Consider the following 14418-nt stretch of genomic DNA (forward strand, 5'->3'; position numbering starts at 1 on the left):
ATAATTATGGAGGTGCAGGATGAACTGCCCAAAAGTAGATATCAGTGGTCAGCCCAACTCTCTGAGGTTGAATAATACAATGCCCACAACCCACTTCGAAAGAGGCGAAAGGTTCCCAGCTCCAAGACGGCGTCGTTTAAGATCCTCTTCATTACAATTTTTCTATCTCGACAATAAGAATTAAAAAAAATAAAAATTCTTAATTTCCAATTACCAATGTCAAACCAAAATTTCTTTCTTATTTTTATTCATCCAAATCAAAACTGTTTCTCTCTCCTGTTTCTCTCTCTTCCATTCTATCTATCCATTTCTGCCATCGCCGACAACCGCCAATTCCCTCCATTTCAAAGCAAACCCCTCTCTTATCTCTCTTTTCAGGTACTCAATCCTCTCTTCCTCCACCTCTTCGTCTACTTCTTCCTCCCTCGCTGTTGCTCTCTCTCTCTCTAACACATGGATTGCCTAGCTCTATTTGAATGCAAGAAAACTTTTCCCATTTTATCTTTGCCACATCTTAGTGCCTTTCCGACATTAGCACGTGGTAAATAATCGCGGGTCATCTTCAAAATGTGTTTTTTTGTCACCTCACGTAACCTGTATATGTTTGCTGTTGTTGTTGGGTTATTTATTTTTTTGCTAGCTGGGAATGATGCTGTAACAAAAGATGGTGTTAGTGATTTTGTTTTGCAACGGAAATGGTAAAGTTTAGGTTATTTTTTTTCAGTCTGCAATGACTTCTACTGAAGAGGGGTGATTGTAGTGTTGTGGGAATGAGAATTCTTGATGTGATGGGGAAGTGCTTTTGGTTTACTGCTGGAGTGGATGTTTTTATATGAGAATTAACTTAATATAATTGGAGGGTGCTGGGTGATAATGAAAGTTTGGTGCTTGTGAGGTTTTATATGCTCTAAGTTCTTCGAAGAAAGTTCTAACTTGTGACTGTAAGTTTATGTAGAATTTTTAAAGACGAGCAAAGTATTGGTTAGATGAATTTAATGGTAGCTTGCTAGGGTATTCTGCAATTCTTACATACGAGTTTTTTTTTAGAATTGGTGCAAGAGGGTGCATTAGTTGTTACTAATTTATGGAAATGGATATCAGAAGACGTTGTTTGGTGTGTGAAAGTACTATTAACTATCTTTTGCTATAAAACTAAGAAATTTACGAGGATGTCTTATACACAAATATCACATAGCTTGTAATGCTATGTTTGATCACTTGTTCAAAAAACCTATATGAAAACAGGGCTGTTGTTTGTTAAATCATTATAAGTATTTGCATGTATATATTGATGAAGCAAAAGCTGTTGGTTTAAACTCTTTATGTAGATACATATGTGAATAGCCATAAATTCATTTTTAGAGAATTTAACATTTTTCGCACTTTGTTGCGATCAACATATGTAATGTTTATGTTATCATCCTTGAATTTTAAGTAGTATATGTTTGCTTACTATTCATTTCCTTAATGGCATTTTCTGCTCATAGTGACTTCTTGTTCTGGTTTTTTTTACAGTTGTCGCTCAAAACTTGCAATGTTCTAAATTATTCTCCATTCTTCACTTTCGCAAGTTTACATCTGTTTTGCAAATACTTTTACGGACCATGCATATGAGAGATGTTGCTGGAGCTTCGAAATCCTTATTGCAGAATAACTATGACAACTGGATGCATTATCTGACTGTCTGGATCTGAAGTTTACATTTGTGCTTCTGCTAATATTGTTTGCATCACAGAAACTTTCACCAATAGATTTTACTTTTCAAATTGGTTCAATATGTCAGAAATTGACATGGCGGTTATTAAACCAGAGGTATGCTACGTTTCAGTACGGATTTTTTTTCTTAACCAATCCATGTAGTTCAGGGGTTAAAATTTTATTTAACGTTGTATCACTTTGGGTTTTTTATATCTTGTTCGTCTCATTTAGATTTGGTAGTCATGCGTGCTGATTTTTTTCTCTTAATCTTTATTCGTAAAGGGTACATTCCACTGTAAGTTTCAAAACTTTATTAGTATTAATCTTTGCTACTCTTAGAAACTGAAGTTTAAACCTAATTCAAGTTCACAAAATTGGCTTGAAATGTGATGTTTGCACCAATATATGTATTATAATTTGGTTATATATCTAATTGATGTGGAATTTTTAACACACTCTCATATTGATGATTAAACATCTTGAGTGTGGGAATGGATGAGGCCCGATTGTACTTGACATGATAGGTCCAACAAATTTCAATAAGATAGATTTTTAGTGAATGTGAGATCTCTAACTTATACTATATTTTTATTTCTCAGTTTAAAAATATTTGAATAAGTTAAATTTTGTTGTGAACCATATCATCCTCTTACAATGTTTATTGTTTTCCCTCTCTGGAGTTGTTGAGATTTTAGAAACTGTAGATAGTTAAATGGTGTTATATGGGCTGAGGTTTTAGACCAGAATAGGAATTATCTTTAGTTTTGGCTCTTAAAAGGATGGGTTTAGAGAAATTGCTATTACACTGGATTAGTTTTCCTGTATGTTAATCAGTACTAGTATAACTTAAGTTCATTTGTTAATTATTATAAAAAAAAACTAAGTATCATTAAAATTAATGATTAATGAGTTGGTACTCCACTAGATTAGTTTCAGATTGTTATAAGTTATCAGCCATAACAAAATACAAGAATACAGCTGATAAAATGAGTTATGCACTCACACTGGAGTATTTGGTTCTGCCAGAGAAGCAAAAAGCTTGTCTATTTTTTTTCAGTCCCAGTTGCTGATAGATCCTTAATTTCATATAAAAAATTTCAGATGATGAAGCCTTATATCTGGCTTGAGACATCAGATGGTTCAATCCAGCAAGTGGAACAAGAAATTGCAATGTATTGCCCTTTGATTTGTAAAGAAATAATACAAAAAGGGATGGGATCTTCCAAGAATTGTGCAATATGTCTTCCTCAACGAGTCAGTCCTGCAACATTGAGCTTAATTCTTGATTATTGTCGTTTTCATCAAGTACCAGGTCGCTCAAACAAGGTTCTACTACCGGCTCTACCTCTCTCTAATTGTTATTATCTTTGTAAAAAGATAATTTAATGCTGAAGAACAATATGTCAAGATGATCTTACCTGGGGGTTCTTTGTATAGGAAAGGAAGTCTTATGATGAAAAGTTTGTTAGGATGGACACTAAGCGGCTGTGTGAGTTGACATCTGCTGCAGACAGCCTTCAGTTGAAGCCATTGGTTGATCTTACAAGTCGTGCACTTGCCCGGATAATTGAAGGAAAATCTCCAGAGGAGATACGTGAAATATTTCATCTGCCTGATGATCTAACTGAGGTGTCTGGTGCTTGTGAGAACTCTGTATGCCAATTATGTCTTCTTTCATCTTTAATTCTCTTTTTTCACACATGCTTTTGATCCAGGAAGAGAAGTTGGAGCCCTTGAAAAACACAACTGATGACCCAAGGATCAGGCTTTTGAATAGATTGTATGCCAAGAAGAGGAAAGAACTAAAAGAGCGTGAGAGGTTGAAGGTACAAGTGTTGTTTCTTTATTTATCATATTACCTACAGTATATGTTACATTGTATATGTATTCCTTGTTCCTTATTTAGATTTTCCCAATTAAATTGAACTTTGCTGCTAAGATATGTCTGTCTTGTATCTCTTTATCCTAAATTTTAGATTGTTGAATTTAATGAGAATTGGTCATTTGCATGTTTCAGAGTGTTGAAGTTGAAGAAGAGCATATAGATAAACGTTCCGTTGATGATCTCTTGTCTTTTATTAATGGAAATGAAGGTAAAACATTTTTTATCCCTTTTTTTTCTTGCGTTTACTTCCTGCCTCTTTCTGTAGATTGGTAAAATACATGCCTGTTCATCCCTAATTGAAATATTTCTATTTTATATTATATTTGGGCCTCATGAATTTATTTTTGTGAAACCTACATGATGGACATAGTGATTGGTGTGATGATTGAAATAAGAGGGAAGATATTAATGACAATGACCAATGAGAACTATACAGTGACTGTTGGTCCTAACATGACAATTGTTTGGCATCACTGAACCTACTATGCAATTATTCTATATGTAGCATGGTTTTTGATCGTTTTTGTTACTCATGTCTCGTATCTTTTACTTGTTTTTATTTAGAATAGTTTCCAATTCTTTGGGGGGAATGTTCCTGAGAGCTGTATCTTTTTTAATTTATTTTCTGGTTTAATTCCTTTGAAAGCCTAATTAATGATGAAGAATTTCGTCACAGATCAAAAGGGCATTAAAACTTCTAAGAATAAAAAGAAAAATAGAAGGAAAAAAGAGCAACATCAGAAGAACTCTTCTCTGAAGGAAGCTTCTGGAGTGAATAAGAAGGTTGTTATAAATATTCTGTTCTATTTTTTTAATGAAAAAATTCAATTATTTATCATGTAAATTATTAGTGTTACCTTTTTTATCTCATGATAGGAAGTAAATGGTCAAAACATCAGACCTCCAAATTCTGAAGCTGATATAATTGCTGAGACTTCAATTTCACATACAGAAGATGTTTTTGCTCATAAGGAGTTTGATGATGGAGATATAGATGATGGGATTGATCCTGCACTTAAGGAAAAAATTGACAGGTGGGGCTACATTCCTCGTGCATGTTTGGAAATGCTTTTTTGGGAGAAATAATTTTTTTAAAGTTCTCTCAGGAAGTTGTGATTAGAAAAGAACAATTATTTCTTCAAATAGGCATGAACCAAATGCACACTAATTATAATGTTTGCACTAAGTTGTTTCTAAAGTCTTTAGCATAGTTGCAGTGGCAGATCACAAGCTTTTCTCCTCATTAGTGATCTGTAGCACTTTGGAATAATATTTTTTGTGGAGTATAGCATATGCAGAGGACAGGGCATCAGAATGGTTGAACTCTATCCTTGTACAAATTGTACTTTTTGAGTCATCTATTACTGGTTGAATATGGCATGAAGTGTTTGCGTTTGTCAGAGGAAGATATGGCGATGCCAATTTGTTGGACTTTACAACTTTTTATGTTTTTTTGTTAATCTTTGTTGTTTTCTGGAGGAGAATGATAAATTTAGAAATATTTTGTATCCTATATCAACTAGCCATTAATTTTTCATGACCATGAATATTGTAAAGCTATTAGATGGGTAATGCCATTGGATTTGCTAACTTGCTTAGGATGGCAACTAATATTTCCCCCTTTTCTTAGCTAAGTCTTTAGCAATATTATGATGATAATTGAATGGCCACTTCAGTTCTGCTTCTACTGTTTAAAAATGTGCTGATTATTGCTGAAGTGAATTCAGTTTCAGATATTAACTATATGATGATAACATGAATTAGTTACAACTGGATAACTACCTTCACGAACTATAACTAACATTCATAGTCACAGACATCTGTACAATCTGCCTGCTCTTACACAAAATTGGTGAACATGTATAGGGTAGAACCCAATAGCTACTCTTCTTGCGTTAATTGTCTTCTATTGTTGTTTTAGGTATAAAAGGTAACATTTTTATGTAAAGAGATGTTATATAAATGTGCTTTTAAGATAATGTCCAGCAAACCTTACGTGTTTGATAACCATTTTGAACGCAGGGAAGTCGAAGATTTTGCCCGACGATTAAATTCTGACTGGCCAGAGAGGATGCAAGAACTTTTATCGTCTGGACAAGAAAGGAAGACGATGCTTTTTAGTCCCAATGGAAATAGTTTTCTACGGCGAAATGCTTGTATGTTTTTTCACTGTTTATGAGTGATTATACCTATCCATTCATCCTATGCTTGCTACCTTAAGTTAATTTTTTCTAAAATGTTTCTCTCTTACTGAAAAAACTTAGTTGTATACTAAATTTTCCTGCATTCATTATCTTCCTTTTAAAATTAGCTTCTACAGTTTATCTGCTAAAGTTGCTTACATATATTTGGTGCTCTACTTTTATTGTTTATACACTTTTGTTTCTTTTTGTTACATATTTTATACAAGTTATCTGTTAGATGCCTGTTATGCAAAGTAAAAATTACATCTTACCATGTCCTATCAACTTGTAGAACCATGGTGCCCTATCATTGCCAAAGAAACTTCTAACCTTACAACTGAACTTGGCCACATTAATTTGGTAATCTTTCAGTCTGTTGTTATCTTTGAGTAGTGTTGAATTTATTAAGCACGCAATATAGTAATCAAGCACTTTCTTGACTTCGGTATTTTTGGTACAGCCTATTCAAAATGACAATTTTTCCATTTCATTTCACTCACTTCACTGGCAAATGCAACTCAATAAAAATATTTCTACGTACAGGATTGCGACTTGGATGCGTTGGAAATGAGTTCGTAAAAGATTGCAAGGCTACCCAGATGACTAATGGCTTTAACAATTTTGAGAGATGCTGACACATGCTAGAAAATTGTTGCATGTCAGTTATTTTTATTTTACTGTTTAAATTGATTCTTTGTTGTTCATTATTAGTGTTCATCTCTGGTGCTATTTGCTGCTGGGGGCGTTCTCTTGTAAACTTATAGGAAAGAAATAAAAAAGGTTGAGGTTGTGGATTATATACGTCATGTTCATTTGGTTTTCGTTGCTTTCTTTTGCTAGTTCTTATTTAATGGCTCCTTTGTATCTCATGAATTTTTTAATTTTAGCCGAAACAGAAAAGTTGTTAACCTTGCATTAGTAAACCACTGAATAATTTTCCTTTTGAACATGTTATCATAATCCTCTTCTGATGATGGATCAGTGCATTGATTGAGTGACATGATAAAATTTTTGAAGTGATAATGGATTGGAGAGGAGAAATGAAGAATTGTCTTTGGAATACGGAGCTAATCCTTATACATACATGACCTTCCCATTTCCTCTAATCTCTTGCCTAAGTAAGCTTCCTGATCCTTTGAGATTGATAGAGATCTTTGGAGGTGCTGTTGTGTGATGTTGCTGTCCAGTTGGAATTGAAGTTTCTGGTGAAATCTGAGACCGATTCAGTACTGCAAGCTTATTTGATACATTATTAATTTCATACATGAAATAACAGAAATTTAGTCGTATTCTTCACAGTTCAAAAGTTCCAAATCATCATCATTTTCCAATCTTCTCTCCATTGCTTGAAGGTTATCCATGCCTGTCATTTGGCTTGCCACTTAAATACATAATTTTAGCCAGATCATCGTGGAAGTATAAATATGAAAGGTGTAAAAAAAAAAAATAAGACCCTAAGGAGGGGCCAGAATCAGGAAACGAATCTCTTGAATCTCCTCATTCCAGTCCATCTTCTATTTCAGAAAAAAGATCTATTCTTACAGTAGACAGTTTTGCATGGGTCCTCCATCATCTAACAGTTGTGCAGGGTATCTCCAGTCGCGGGGGCTGATTTTAAATACATGCTATAATATATCATTTGGCTGAAATTTGGTTATGACAAAGTTACAGATGTTACAGTCTTCTAAGATTTGCTATAAGTCTCCTGTAAACTAACACCTAGGATGCTAACTGTGCTGGCGATTACTGGTTTGTTGATTGATCCTCTTGGATGTGAGGGCAAGGTATTTTTGGTTCCCCTCTTGTCCATAGTACCTTGAGTTCACCTCTCTTCTTTCCTAATGACAAAAAGGTTCCTGCAAATAAAGAAAAGGTTTCAAAAACTGGTTAGTGTTCATGGATAAATCTCTAGTAAAAACTAAAGTATATCTATACGAAAAAAACATGGATAATTTCAGTATTTCAGCAGCCAATGGAATGGGTCCAAAATTTATTGTTTGCATAATAATCAATGTTTTAACTCAATGTTACTTGAGTTTGTCTAATAATTTTACTAACCAAGTGTAAACGGGACTATATAAAGCAAAGCAGGTTGACCATGTCCATCCATCAAGTTCAGAGCCATGTATGTGATAAGGAGTCCTGCAGATCAAAATTCAACGAACATGGTGTTAAGACCAAACATATATATCACCTGCATATTTTCAGTCCAAGTACGTGCAGACACTTCAGAAAATTACCCTACCAAAACATTCTATCTAATGAAAAAGTACCCCCAGATCAAACATGGCATACCTAAACCATAAGCAGTCATTGCCCACAAGAAGTATCCATCTCGAAGGTTCTTCTTTGCTAACCAATCATACCTGTATACTCAATTATTAGAAAAAAGTAGGCACAAAGCATTCTCTTCCTCCTTCCAAAACGACTGTATAAGGAAGAAGATGAACAGAATTATTTAATGAATGAGTTCTTATGCAACCTTAGTGAAAACGCAACTAGAAGCCCTGGTAAGATGATGTCACCAAAACCAATGATGCTGTAGCCACCCCAAGGATCAAACAAACGTGGTATCTTGAGCAACATGGGGATACCATCTTCTCCACTCTTATCACCTCGAGCTACCTGCAAAGAAGAGAAAACGTTGCATTAATTTAATGAGAAGAAAAACATCATGTTTAATGAGATAAAGAAAAGCTTTGTGAAGAAAGGTCCAAGGGAGATCTTGCATGAAAACACTCACCACTATCATGACACTCTCATGGAACCACCATTTAGAGACAAACACCCAGAAGATGTCATACAGGAAGGCACAACTGAGAAGAACAGTTCCAACCTTACAAAGAAAAATGAATATATTAGTGTCTTTTGTTAATTAAAAATAGCAGTAATACACGGAAGATCCTTATTCAATTGTTTTACTGAAATGGAGGCCCTTTTATCCATCCCAAGCTTAATTTTCAAGATTTTCAAAAAACTACCCAAGTAGGAGATGGTGCAAAACACAGGCGAAGTATGAATTATCACCTTGAGATTTGGTATCCGCACAATCTGAAGAACTGTAATAATCAATGTGATACCCTGAAAAGTAAACGATTGATAAAAAAAAATTTAATGGAAGTTTGCAAGCTAGCCACTTAGAAAACCAAGTTCATATTATTATAAACATAAATGGAAAAACCTCAACTGGAGCAAGTAAGAGAGAAATTGAAATAGTGGGCACCCTACCCGAAAAAGAAAAAATAATAGGAAAAATCGTAACAATAACAATCTACAATCATTTGGAACTAACAATTGACATCCTAGTTTCTTGCATAGAAAGCAAAGGTTAGGAATCTGATAATTCTTTTTTGTTTTTCAGTTACCCAACACCGAGTAATTTCGCCGAGAACTTTACTGATTAATAACTTAAGTCCAATGATGTTGTATGATCTACACACCCGACCTCAGTTTCTCAATCAGTGAGACAAGACAATTGTTCAGATAACCAATAGAAAAGATGTTTTCCTCTAGAATCTTGGTTTATGACTTTATAACCAGAACTTTGTTTGTGAAACTCAGCAATATGCTCGCGTCAGCATTTTAATCACTGTAAGACCATACTCGTTTAAAAGCATTCAGTTTTACACCAGAAACATTTTAAAGGGAAGAAAATTATGCCATATGCAGCAAGGGCATAGCTCGTGATTAAATCGCACATTTCTATATTGGTCAAAACTACAAGTAGGAAAAATAATGAGCAGAAAAGAGTGTAAAAGAAGATTCCACCAAAAAGAACACATTAAAGGTAGCAGAAGTATTCTTACAAGAATATCTTGACCAATCCAAGCAAATGATACATGGCGATAGACACCCCAAAGCACAGCAAACACTATGCAGAAGGGAGTAACAGCAACTGTCAGATATGATACAGCACCAAAGAAGGGTACTTTCACAAATATTTGTGCAGCATGTTGGAACCATCTGAAACTGTACACAATGTAACGTCAAATCGATATAATTACAGGGGAATCTAGTAGAATAAACAGTCTACCTAATAGAATGAATGTTAATTCTTGCAAAGCTGACAGTAAGGAGAAAAACCTTGATGAAAAATTTATTTTTCAGAAATATAACTGTCAGTTGCCAAATTTGGTGCATAGAATTCAGAGTTCAACTATCCAATGCTATATATGACAGGCTTGCCACTGGCCACTTAGTCAAATATTCAACCCCCTAATTTGCTAACCTCCAACCATTTACAATAACAATCAAATTAATTAATCATTCTTTAACTCATAAATTGTTAACCAATGAACACCACAAATTCAAACAATAAGGAAACAAGGAAGAAATACATACCATGATAACAGAGCCACCAAGCATGTTTGTAGTCCCTGAAAGGACGTAGAGAATAAAGATTCATTCAGCTGCTATATATCAATAATAATATCACGTTGCAAATTGCAATCCTATGACCTAGGAAGCACAGATTATGATGCAAGATTCGAATATGATAAAATATGGACATGTAAATTCCGCATTTTAAAAACTGAAGAGGCAATATGGCTATAATATAACGTATAAACTTAATCTTAAGTAACCACTAAAATTTGATCATGAGAAATCTATGTCTTAGAGTGAGCACAAGTAATCATAAACATGATAAAGTATAAAAATTTCTCTAAATATTTTGGTATACTGACCAATACTGGCATATAAGTTAATGAGTTAAAAATTTATAGAAATGCAATTAAATGTATTCAAAGTGTCCACTTTGGATGTTGCATATTTTTAGGAAGCTTTCAGATTTGTTTCAGTTTGAACTAGTCAAATTTATTCTGTTTCATTATCTGGCAGTGGATTAGCTATTTCGTATTTTTTAGCTATGCTCTCAATGCAGTCGCCAGAATCATGAAACGCGAACTCTTAGTATGATATATCTGAATGCATTTAAATTAAGTTTCATTAAGATAATAAAATACTGAAGTTAGCATTCTCAGTTCCACTTTATTCTTTTATTAAGTCATCTTCTCTGTTTTCTTCTCTGTTAGCCACTGCCTTTGCCCCTTAAATTCAACAGATAACAATCTCTGGATTGATGGAAAGGGATGAAATGGGGGAAGAAGCAGAACAGGATTGAATGCAGCATATTCCATCCAATACCCCATTTCTCCTCTCCAGTTTGGAGGTAGGAGACAGAATCATCTTCTTCTTTTCTTTTTTCCCATATTCATCATATTGCACTCATTAAATATCCAACATAGGCATATTAATCTCTCCTCAAGTCAATAAAGAAACATCTTTAAAGAGGATGGAGCAGAATACCACACAGAAGACTTTAAAATATGGACAAGGAATTCGGTTAGATGTGAAGGAAGCAAAATGTTGCCAAGTATACACAGGTGAAAATAACCACCCAAGATATGGCTCAAAGCATACAGAAGATGAGAAAAATTAAGAGTCATAACCAATAAGAATCGCCTTAGGAAAATGATAACTCACCTCAACCCCACCAATGCAAAATAGAACCACCAGAACTTCAACAAACCATGATGCCATGAATTTGTAAAGCATAACCAAGAAACAAGAAGCAATCACAACAAATGATATTGCTGCTGCAGTACTGATTTCCACATAAGCACTATAACCAGCATTCTCTGCATTTACATATTCATCTGAAGCATCCTGCAATTTAAACATACTATATATATGTTAGTAATTGATTTAATGACTCTTTCTTACTTTGAGAAGAAGGCTTCGTTTACAAAAAATAAATTAGTCTATTTTAAAAAGAGAATAAACTTTTGTTAAGGAAACCTCCATGCCAAGTCGGCAAGGAGCACAATCACTTCTTTGTTTTAATGAGCTAGTTTCCTTTCAGAATTTCTTCTGTGTGTTTGTTAACTTTTGTATTCCTTCTTTCGAACACCAAAATAATATTATCCTTGTATGAGGAAAAGTGAATAAAATTGGCAAGAAAAGAAACTAGGTAACCTTTAATAGCTTCTCCTGCTCAATGGCAGACTCTCTCGCAGTCCAGGCAGACCAGTAAGAAGCACAGAGAATACTACCAACAGCCATAAGCCATAAAAACACTTCTGCAACATCAACCATTGGACGATATGGAGAGTACAACTGCACAGACACTAGCGAATGGAGAATTGCAAAGACTAATCAGATCAAGAATCATAATATAAAGTAGTTAATTTAAACTTTTGTCTGGTAAAAAAACTATAACTCATTACAAAAGAATAGGCACATAAAAAATTGAAACATACCCACTGAGTTGTTTAGTATGTGATTTTCCAAGTTTTCCCCAGCATCTTGTGGAAGCATGACAGTAGGTATTCCAATATCCACATCAGTTTCATTTGCTTCACAAACCATCTTGAAAAGTTCTGCACAACAAGGACATAAATAGTTGCTTACACAAGCAAGACACACAGCATTGCAAAATGATTGTTTATTCTAGTAAGCAAAGACATCTAACAAATAAGAAACAAAACTTTAGTATCCTCTATGAAACTACGAACCACAGGATCACATCACTTTTAATTGTAAATTAGGCATGGAGGAGAGGGAAGTGAAACAAACTATAAGTTCAAAATAGCAAAAATTGCATGCAAACACCTGTACGGTAATTTATAATCAGCATGGCTGAAGCACCAGCCTGTTCAGCTATATTTGCCTTGGTTGTGAAACTACACTGTCCTCGGTGCACCAAAATGATCTCGCCAGTGAGCTAACAAATTGCAAGACACTTCGGATTACTAACTTACAAATATCTAAAAAAATCCAAGCTTTATAATCTGAACATCTATGCTTCACAAGCAGAGGAGTTGTATTTGGTTAGTTATAAAGCACAAAATTAGAATACCTTATTCTTAGGTAGGCTACAACAATCAGGAGGATCAGCAATTGCAATTCTAGTATGGTTAGCACGTTTTTCTTTTGATTCCAGTGTAGGGCCAAACCTTGCACCAACTCCAACATACTCACAGCTTTCCACACCATCAATCCAAGTTGGAACTTTAACCTAACAAAAGAGCAATGGGTCAAATTTGTTAAAGAAAATACTCATTCATACTTTATACTTACCAATATTTGTAAGAAAATTGAAACATGCCACATGGTAGTTTGCTGAAACACAGAAAGACACAGGCCAAAAGGTTTATAATTTTGCTTATGAGATTTTATAGAAGTCTTTATCATGGTTCTGGTCACCATAATCTTGCTCAAATTCCAATTTAGAAAGCATTCAGGCACTTGGCATTTCTTTCTTTTCACTAAAAAACATACCCTCAATGGAAGAAGGCAGATCGAGGAAAAAAGATATACACGACTACAAAATTTCACGAGACAGATAATTGTTACAAACTTTTGAAGAAGAATTGAACAAGATTTCGAGGTCTTTTAGTGATGTCCAGAACACAAGTCAAGCTAAGTCAATCTCAAGTGAGAAAGTTAAGAGAATTGGCATGATTCTTCACATAGAGAGGGAGAAAATTGATGAAATCAAATATATAATATCAACTATAGCAGATAAAGCTACCATACTTCTATCAAATAACAGATCTCTGCATTGCAATTGCCAGAAAAATACCACTGCAAATTAAACAAGGCTATTCGTTTTATTTTATTTTTTTAAACAAATGTCAATTAAACCCGTGACTAATGCATAGAACAAAAAAGAGAAAACAAGTATAATTTTACTTCCAGAACTTGATGCCACAAACAATCTAAAACATGATTAAACGTCTTATGTTTAATTTAAGAACAGAAGAAGAGAGTACTTTAATTGAGTATGCTCCACAGAGTGATTCATATGGAGGAAAGGGGATGGTTAAGGTGCAAAAGAGAATGAAAAAAAATCTCATCTTTCCAAAACCAAGAAACTAAAATTTGAATTTTGATCAAATCCAACTCCCCCAATTTTGTTGAAAATGACTTAAAAAACTAGAAAGAAGAAAATAATAGCAATGTTCCTCTCCTTTTTCCAGCACCTCTCCAGCACCCTAACAAAAAGCAAAGCCATTTTTTCTTCAAAAGAAGAAAGTCTAGCATTTTTACAATCAAATATGCATCAAATTCACATCAAACATAAAAAAAAATTCAAAATTTGTATCCATTATTTCAGCTACCAGGACAAAGTTGTTCTCACAGCCAGGTCTCTTGGGAGCAATATTATCATGGTGCACTATGTCCCCAGCAAAACTGAAAGTGAAAAATATCATGAACAGAGAACAACACAGAGCACACGAAGCTCCAAGTGAACCCATGGTGGTGTGAAGTACTGAGAAGCCAGATTCCAGATGGAAATTTGAGGGAAGAAACCAAAAGGGGTTTGTGTGTGAAGGTAAAGATTTTATCTTTGGAAAGAAAGAAAGAGGAAGCAGGTACAATGGGAATTGGGGGTGGAGGCAGAGAGAGAACGAGGACACAGTTTTTTAACTTTTTTTATTTATTTAATTTGTTTAATTTAATTCATTAAGTTAAATTTAAGGTTTAATACATCATTTGGTCCCTACTTTTGGGGGTTTTGTTCAAAATGGTCTCACCTTTTGAAAAAGTTCAGTAAGGTCCCATATTTTGTTTAAAAATGTTCAATTCGGTCCTTTTCGTGGACGCCGTTAAAAACTTAACGGTGCTGATGCCACTGTGGCCAAATCT

The 14418-nt window shown here is 34.3% G+C and overlaps 2 protein-coding genes across 8 annotated transcripts; one reads left to right on the top strand and one right to left on the bottom strand.

Moving 5' to 3' along the window:
- Positions 1 to 201: 201 nt before the first annotated feature.
- On the top strand, positions 202 to 6563 carry LOC108329044 (SKP1-like protein 21). 5 transcript variants are annotated; one of them, XM_052872447.1, is made up of 11 exons: positions 388 to 541; positions 1516 to 1812; positions 2800 to 3024; positions 3136 to 3351; positions 3414 to 3524; positions 3716 to 3791; positions 4260 to 4366; positions 4460 to 4617; positions 5606 to 5739; positions 6059 to 6126; positions 6310 to 6563. In XM_052872447.1, coding segments are annotated over exons 2-10 (1065 nt in total). In that variant the 5' UTR covers positions 388 to 541; positions 1516 to 1776; the 3' UTR covers positions 6061 to 6126; positions 6310 to 6563. The 5 variants fall into 5 exon arrangements, with proteins under 5 accessions (XP_052728404.1, XP_052728406.1, XP_052728405.1 ...); XM_017563027.2 differs by having other exon boundaries at positions 389 to 541; positions 3136 to 3327; XM_052872444.1 differs by lacking the exons at positions 388 to 541; positions 1516 to 1812 and adding an exon at positions 202 to 378.
- Positions 6564 to 7251: 688 nt separating this feature from the next.
- Positions 7252 to 14188, bottom strand: LOC108329043 (signal peptide peptidase-like 4). Of its 3 annotated transcripts, none has more exons than XM_052872442.1 (14): positions 13910 to 14188; positions 12626 to 12784; positions 12379 to 12490; positions 12027 to 12146; positions 11743 to 11894; positions 11251 to 11433; positions 10108 to 10142; positions 9573 to 9735; positions 8794 to 8847; positions 8510 to 8602; positions 8249 to 8391; positions 8062 to 8132; positions 7825 to 7908; positions 7252 to 7622 (listed from the first exon to the last, which is right to left on the bottom strand). In XM_052872442.1, exons 1-14 carry the CDS (start codon positions 13937 to 13939, stop codon positions 7510 to 7512), a joined length of 1512 nt encoding a protein of 503 aa, XP_052728402.1. In that variant the 5' UTR covers positions 13940 to 14188; the 3' UTR covers positions 7252 to 7509. The 3 variants fall into 3 exon arrangements, with proteins under 3 accessions (XP_052728402.1, XP_017418514.1, XP_052728403.1); XM_017563025.2 differs by having other exon boundaries at positions 13890 to 14187; XM_052872443.1 differs by lacking the exons at positions 12379 to 12490; positions 13910 to 14188 and having other exon boundaries at positions 12626 to 12749.
- Positions 14189 to 14418: the final 230 nt, after the last annotated feature.

This window comes from Vigna angularis, chromosome 2 (assembly GCF_016808095.1).
Source record: "Vigna angularis cultivar LongXiaoDou No.4 chromosome 2, ASM1680809v1, whole genome shotgun sequence".
In the NCBI taxonomy this organism is placed as follows: Eukaryota; Viridiplantae; Streptophyta; class Magnoliopsida; order Fabales; family Fabaceae; genus Vigna; species Vigna angularis.

Coding starts and splice junctions, on each gene's coding strand:
- LOC108329043 (XM_017563025.2), bottom strand. CDS start 14,027: ATGGGTTCACTTGGAGCTTCGTGTGCTCTGTGTTGTTCTCTGTTCATG. Junction 8,603..8,793: donor TGCGGATACCAAATCTCAAG/GTGATAATTCAT, acceptor TTTCTTTGTAAG/GTTGGAACTGTTCTTCTCAG. Junction 8,133..8,248: donor CTAGTTGCGTTTTCACTAAG/GTTGCATAAGAA, acceptor TTGAGTATACAG/GTATGATTGGTTAGCAAAGA.
- LOC108329044 (XM_052872444.1), top strand. CDS start 217: ATGTCAAACCAAAATTTCTTTCTTATTTTTATTCATCCAAATCAAAAC. Junction 3,025..3,135: donor TACCAGGTCGCTCAAACAAG/GTTCTACTACCG, acceptor TTCTTTGTATAG/GAAAGGAAGTCTTATGATGA. Junction 3,352..3,413: donor CTGGTGCTTGTGAGAACTCT/GTATGCCAATTA, acceptor CTTTTGATCCAG/GAAGAGAAGTTGGAGCCCTT.